General features: G+C 64.4%; 1 protein-coding gene across 1 annotated transcript; it reads left to right on the top strand.

Moving 5' to 3' along the window:
- The first annotated feature begins 450 nt into the window (after positions 1 to 450).
- On the top strand, positions 451 to 6,634 carry LOC100092378 (NADH-cytochrome b5 reductase-like). The gene is made up of 6 exons (XM_029082946.2): positions 451 to 786; positions 1,324 to 1,484; positions 3,599 to 3,686; positions 3,993 to 4,097; positions 4,536 to 4,739; positions 5,631 to 6,634. The coding sequence occupies exons 1-6, from the start codon at positions 451 to 453 to the stop codon at positions 5,832 to 5,834; spliced, it is 1,098 nt and encodes a 365-aa protein (XP_028938779.2). The 3' UTR covers positions 5,835 to 6,634.

A 6,634-nucleotide genomic window follows, 5' to 3' on the forward strand; every position in this document is an offset into this window, starting at 1 on the left:
TGAGCCCCGTGTGGGACGGGGACTGTGTCCAACCCGATTTCCTTGTATACATCCCAGTGCTTGGTGCCGTCCCTGGCACATAGTAAGCACTTAACAAATACCGTTATTAATCATTATTATTGTCAATCGCCCACACTATTGTGAAGCGAAGCGACTCGCCCGAGGTCGCACAGCAGACGAGTGACGGAGTCGGGATTAGAACCCCTGGCCTTCCGACTCCCGGGCCCTTGCTCCGTCCACCGCGTCATGCCCCCCCTGAGTGCTGCCGTAAGCGACGCTTAGACCCTCGGCTCCTCGAATGCGGGGATCGTGTCCGCCACGCCCGTTGACGCTCCCAAGCGCTCAGTACGGCGCTCGGCTCACGGTGATTGAGCGAGTGAGCGAGGGCCTGCCCCGCGAGCCCCGGGACGGGCGCGGGGCCCGGGCGGAGGAGGGCGGGAGCTGTGGGGAATGGGTGCCGGCATCAGTGCCGGCCGAGTTGGCAAGTGGAGGCCGGGAGGGGCCGGCTTCCCTCTGAGCGACGGTCCTGCTTTGCAGCTGATGGAGGAGGGCGAGGCCCAGGAGGAGGAGACCGAGGCGGAGGAGAAGGCGGCCAGCGAGGAGGAGGAGGAGGGCGAGGAGGAAGAGGAGTGGCTGCGGCTGCGGCCCGTGGAGCCTAGGTCGGCGCAGTGCTGCGGCAGCGGCTGCAGGCCCTGCGTCTTCGACCTTTACCGGCGGGACCTGGCCCGCTGGGAGGAGGCCCGGGCCAGGAACGACAAGGGGCTGCTGTCCGGGAATCGCGGGGAGGTACGGGCCGGACCCCGGGCTCTGCGCGCCGAGGGGGAGGGACGCCGACCGACCGACTGACCGACCGCCACCCTGCCCGTGACTGGGACTGTGTGTTTGTGTGTGTGTGTGCGTACGTTTGCGCCCAGTGGGGAGCTGGGGTCCCCCCCCCGCCCTCCGGCCGAGGGAGCATCTCACCTCCGCGTGGACAGCGTCGTTTCCCCGGCGCGTGGCCGGAGTGTCCGGAGCGGGCGGGGCGGCCCCGAGCCGCGGGAGCGAGGGGGACGTCGGCCGTGGGGTCGAGGGGGCCGTCGGGGCGGCCCTCTGGGGCGCGGGCCGGGCGACGGGGAGCACTGCGGGGTGGGGCCGGGGGGACCTGGCGGGAGCGGCCCCGAGCCCGCTCCCTCTCGCCCCCGTCGTGCCCTCCCCGTCACGGATGTCACCCTCGTCGTCGTCACCCACGTCCCCGCTCTCGTCGTCGCGGACGGCGCCGCCGCCGCCGCGATGGCCTCCGCTGCCGTCCCCGGGGTCGTCTCGATCCTTGCCGTCGTCGAGCAGCGGGAGCGGGAGCCTGCCGGGTCCGTCCTGAGCCCCGAAGCGTTCCGGGCCTTCGACCTGAGCGCGGTGGACCAGCTGACCGACGACGCCTTCCGGTTCAGATTCACGCTGCCCGCCAACGGCCGCCTGGGCCTGAGCCCCGGGCAGCATATCGTGCTCCGGTGCGTGGTCCTCCCCGTCGCCCGTGGGGGGCCGTGGGGCTGGCGTTTAGCTGAGGAGTGGTGACCCCGAGCTGTCACCGTCAGGGTTTATCGCACCCCCTCTGTGGCCAGGATGTTATACCGGGTGTCTCCTACAGAGCAGGGCCTGTACTGGCCTTCCCCCGCAGGCGGGCCTTTGTACCGGGCATCCCCGGTGGCCAGGGTGCTGTTGCGGAGTCCCCCTTCCAGGCAGAGTGCCATACCGGACGCCTTCCGTGGGCAGAGGGCAATACCGAGCACCCCGTCCGGGCAGGACGCGATGGGCTGGTGGAAAGAGCGCGGACCTGGGTTCTAATTCCGGCTCCTCCACTTGTCCGCTGTGTGACTCTGGGCAAGTCACTTCGCTTCTCCGTGCCTCAGGTCCCTCGTCTGTAAAATGGGGATTAAGACTGTGAGTCCCGCGTGAGACAGGGACCGTGTCCAACTTGATAGCCTTTTACCTACCCCAGCACTTGGTACACTGCTTGGCACGTAGTAAGCACTTAATAAATACCACAATTAGTAGCAGTAGTAATATTTAGTAAGCGCCACCTGGTGCCAATTCACTGTGCCCCATACTTGGGAGAGTACAAAAGTGCTGCCCCTAAAGAGATTATAATGTAAGGAGGGAGTCTGACAAATTTCTGTAGAGCCAAAGGAGTCAAATAACTAAGGGAAGTCGGTAAGTTCATGAGTGGCAGAGATGAGGGCTGAGTTTGTGTGACGCAGAGTTGCCAGGTCCTGCACCCACTGGATGCGGGAGGTTGTGCTGGGCTGGGCGCTGGGGAGAGAGCGCACGGTGAAAGTAGACGGCCCAGACCCCACCCTGGGAGAGCTGACGGTCCAGTGGGGTACCCCGGGCATATGCAGACGGAGGGGAAGAGAGGAAAATCGGAGATGGAGCCTGTGCGGCCAAGCCGTTAGGACGGTGCCCTGCCCACGGTAGGCCTTCAGTAAATGCAAGTGATTGATTGGTTGACAGATTGACCCCCCCCCCCCGACCACCAACACCCAGCCCAGCTGGGAGAGGGGCAGGTTTTCTCCCCCGGCCCCGTCGGCAGCCCCTAGAGTTAGCGTGGCCGAGCGGGGACGGTGTCTTTGGGGGTGGTCCCGAGGGCCAGCAGGCCGGGGCCCGACCTCGGGCCTCCACAACTGGCCGTCGAGGGCAGCAGAAGGTCACTGGGGGTTGGCCCCGTGGAGGAGCGGCAGGAACCCCCTTCTCCTCTCTTGACCCCGGGCTCTTCCTAGTTGTTAGCGATTCAGTGAAAAAGGTCACCGGCTCCCCACGGCCCTTCAGACGGGGAAGGGTGGACAGAAGGTGCTTGGAGGAAAGGTGGGCTGGATGCCCTCCTGGACACCCACCCTCATAGTTCAGGATGGACCATCCAACATCCCTGACTCTCCCCTCTCCATCCTCTCTCTCAATAATAATAACTGTGGCCTTGGTAAAGCGCTGGTTACGTGCCAACCACCGCACTGAGCTCTGGAGTGGATACCGGCAAATCGGGCCGGATACGGTCCCAGTCCCATGTGGGGATCACAGTCTCGATTCCCATTTTCCAGATGGGGGAACTGAGGCACTGAGCGGTGAAGCGACTTGCCCAAGATCACACAGCAGACGTGTGGCGGAGCTGGGTTTAGAACCCAAGACCTACTGACTTCCAGGCCCGTACTCTATCCATTGTGCCATGCTGCTTCTCTCCCTAGTGACCCAGTATAGACCATCCAACACCCCTGACTTTTCCCGCTCCATCCTTGACTTATCCCCCAGTGATCCAGCATTTCATTTATTCATCCGTTCGTTCAGTTGTATTTATTGAGCACTTATTGTGTGCAGAACACTATACTAAGCACTCGGGAGAGTACAATACAACAATCGACAGACACATTCCCTGCCCACAACAAGTTTACGGTCTGGGGCGGAGGGAGACAGACCATCCCACACCCGCGACTCTCCCCTGTCAGTCGCTGACCCTCCCCCGGGGACCCAGCTCGGATCTCCGGATAGAGCGGACAGATAACGGTTGAGAAGCCGTCACTCCATTTCCCAGCTCTGCCCCGACAGTCCTGTCAGGATCTGCCATTCTGTTTCCCAGGGCTGAGGTGGATGGCCAAGCTGTCCAGCGAGCGTACACGCCCGTGAGCCCCGTCGATGCCCGTGGCTACTTTGACGTCTTGATCAAGGTGAGGGAGACCGCGGGGCGAGCCCGTTAGCGGAGGGGAACGGACGCGGCGGGGCGGGGGCGGTGGTGCCGAGCTGGGAGCCTGGAGCCTCCAGGGCGGGCAGAGGACTGGGCGGCGACATCGGGGGGTGAGGCCGGAGCGGGTGTCCGGGGCTGGGGCGTCCTGGGGCTGCGCCCCGCTCTCGCTCCTCGCCAGCCACACCGGCCCCCAGGAAAGGGGTCCGTGGGGGATCACGGCGGCCGTCGGCTCCCCCGGCCCCAGGCCGTCGGTAACCCCTGGGGGTGCCCGGCGACCCGGCTGTTTCAGTGCTATCGCAACGGATTGGCGTCCCGGTTCATCAGGTCCTGGAGAGTGGGTGACTCGGCCCTCTGGCGCGGCCCCTTCGGGGGCTTCCCTTACCGGCCCAACCAGGTCAGTGCCTCGGCGGGAGCCGTCGGCAATGCCGACGCTGTGCGACCCCCGACCCCGGGCGGCCCCGACCCTGGGCGGCGCCGTCCTCGGTGGACGGCGCACGGAGTCCTGCGGCGAGGGCGGCATCGGCGGGATGGTCAGCGGGGGCGGCCGGATAGGGTGGGCAGAAAGCGCGGGCGTCTCCCAGGGTTTGCCCGGCAGTGACGTCCGAAACGGCCAATCCCCCGCCTCCGGCCTGAGCGGATGTCACCGACCCTTGGGGCCAGTCGGCCCGGCCAAGCCCCCCCACCCCCTTGCAGGTGCATCCCCCTCCCCCTACTCCCCGGGTAGCCGCGGGAACCGGGAGCTCGGGGAACCGAAGGGAAGTAGACGCCCATCTCTCTCATCCCTGACCCCGGCCCCCTCCGGTCTGATCCGGTCCGTCCGTCCGTCGGTCAGTTTGGACAGCTGCTCCTGCTGGCGGCCGGGACGGGCCTGGCCCCCATGCTACCCATCCTGCACGGCATCACGGGCGACGCCGACGACGAGACGTTCGTCACGCTGGTGGGCTGCTTCCGGACCTTCGGGGACATCTACCTGAAGTCCGTCCTCCAGGACCTGGCTCGCTTCTGGAACGTGCAGGTTCTCTTCGTGCTCAGCCAGGTGAGGGGTCCCCGGATTCCGGCCCATCCCCCTCCGGCACGCGGCTGGGTCTCAGTCGGCCAGAGCCGGGGCCCCTGGCCTGGGGACATTGCGGTCGTGATAATGATGGATTCGGGGTATTGGAGAAGCGCTGATTTTATACCAAGCAACCGTGCTAAACCCCAAGGGGGACAGAAGATAATCAGGTCAGACAAAGTCCCAGTCTCACGCAGGCCTCACGTTCTGATAGGAGAGAGAACAGGTATTGAATTTAGAGAGGAGAAAACTGAGGCACAGAGGAGTTATGCAGCGGCTAAGAGGCCGATCCGAGATTAGATCCCAGGGCTCCCTGACGTCCAGGCCCAGGCTCTTTCCGTTTAGCCGTGGTGTTCCTGGAGGGCGTTGGGGCTGCCAGCCAAGAGAACAAACGCGGGGGATTCTGCCAGGACATTGCCTTAGAACCTCAACCTTGGTCATGCCCGTTTCCATACCCTCTACCCCCAAGTCCCGTGGCACAGCCACCGAGTCCTCAGCGGAGGAGCGTACAAAGATGAAGTTAGTTGCGAGGCCCTTGAGCAGAGGGAGATTGTCTTTAATTTCTTCAGTCTGTTCCTGAGCCCCGATGTTGGCTGTGGTGTGCCCGGGGCTGGGAGAGATGCAAGCGGAGCAGTCCGGCCACGACCCGGCCCCTTGGGGCTCGCGGGCTTGGCGGGCGAAAGCAGGCGGGGACGAGGGTCCCGAAACCCTCCCCCAGCCGCGGGTCCTCGGAAGGTTGTCTGGTGGGCAGCGGGCAGGACAGGGAGGAGATGCTTCTCTCCCGGCAGCCTTCGCTGCCCATTTTCCTCCCTCTCGCTCGCCCGTCCACCTCGGGGGAGGGAGGGCTGACCCACCCTAAGACTTCTGTCCCCTCAGGAGCCGTCGCTGGATGGGCTCCCCCAGAGCTACCGGGACAGAACCCACCTGGGCCGCCTGGACCGGGACCGGATGGTGCAGGTGGTGGGCGGTTGCCGGCGGAAGCCGTTCGCGCTGGTCTGCGGCCCCCCTGACTTCCAGAAAGACGTGGCCGGCCTCCTGCAGGCCGCCGGGCTGACGGAGGAGTCCTTCTTCTTGTTCTAGCCTCGGGCCGCCGCCTCCCGGCTTGCCCGGGGGCTCGCAGAGGGGCTGACAGAGGAGTCGTTCTTGTCCTAACCTCGGCCCGCCCTCCTCCCGGCCTGCCCGCGTGCCCACATCGGGGTCGGGGTCTAGCTCCCGAGCCGTCTCCGTCCCCTCCCCGAGTCCTTGGGACGGGGGCCTTCCTGGGCCGGGCGCTTCGCCCGAGAACGGGGCAGTGAGCCCCCACACCAACCCCAACCCCCGTCCCTGCCCCCCGGCTGGCCCCATGGCTTTGTCCACGCCAGTTCCTCTCTCAGGGTCTGGGGGGAGGCGTGTCCGACGGGGGAGCCTTTCTGGTCTGGAGGGCCGGTGGTAAGAGCCTCCGACCCCTCAAATAGCGCTTTCACTCGCCGTCACCACTTGAGGTCCCAACCTCCCCACCCCCCTGTAGCAGACTTGGACAGATCTTTACATTTTATTGCTCCTGCGTAATATATTTTATTTAATGCCCCGTCTCCCTCAGCTCCTTGAGGACAGGGATAGTATCTACTGACTGTTTTGTACTCTCCCCAGGGGCTCCTACGGTGCTCCGTACAAAGTATTATTTTCATCTTGTCTGATGTGCCTTTGGCCAAATCCCTTGTTCTTAGACCGGGGTCAGGGATGCCATCCGATTCTCCTCCGGGTAATTTTTTTTTCTCTAGTGCTTAGCACAGTACTTGGCGCAAAGCTGGTATTTAATGAATACCACTACCGCTTCTCCCGCTAAGGGCTACCATCACTGGACGTAGGTGTTCCCAGGGAGGCAGGGACAATAGGTGGAA

Source organism: Ornithorhynchus anatinus, chromosome 18 (genome assembly GCF_004115215.2).
Source record: "Ornithorhynchus anatinus isolate Pmale09 chromosome 18, mOrnAna1.pri.v4, whole genome shotgun sequence".
NCBI lineage: Eukaryota > Metazoa > Chordata > Mammalia > Monotremata > Ornithorhynchidae > Ornithorhynchus > Ornithorhynchus anatinus.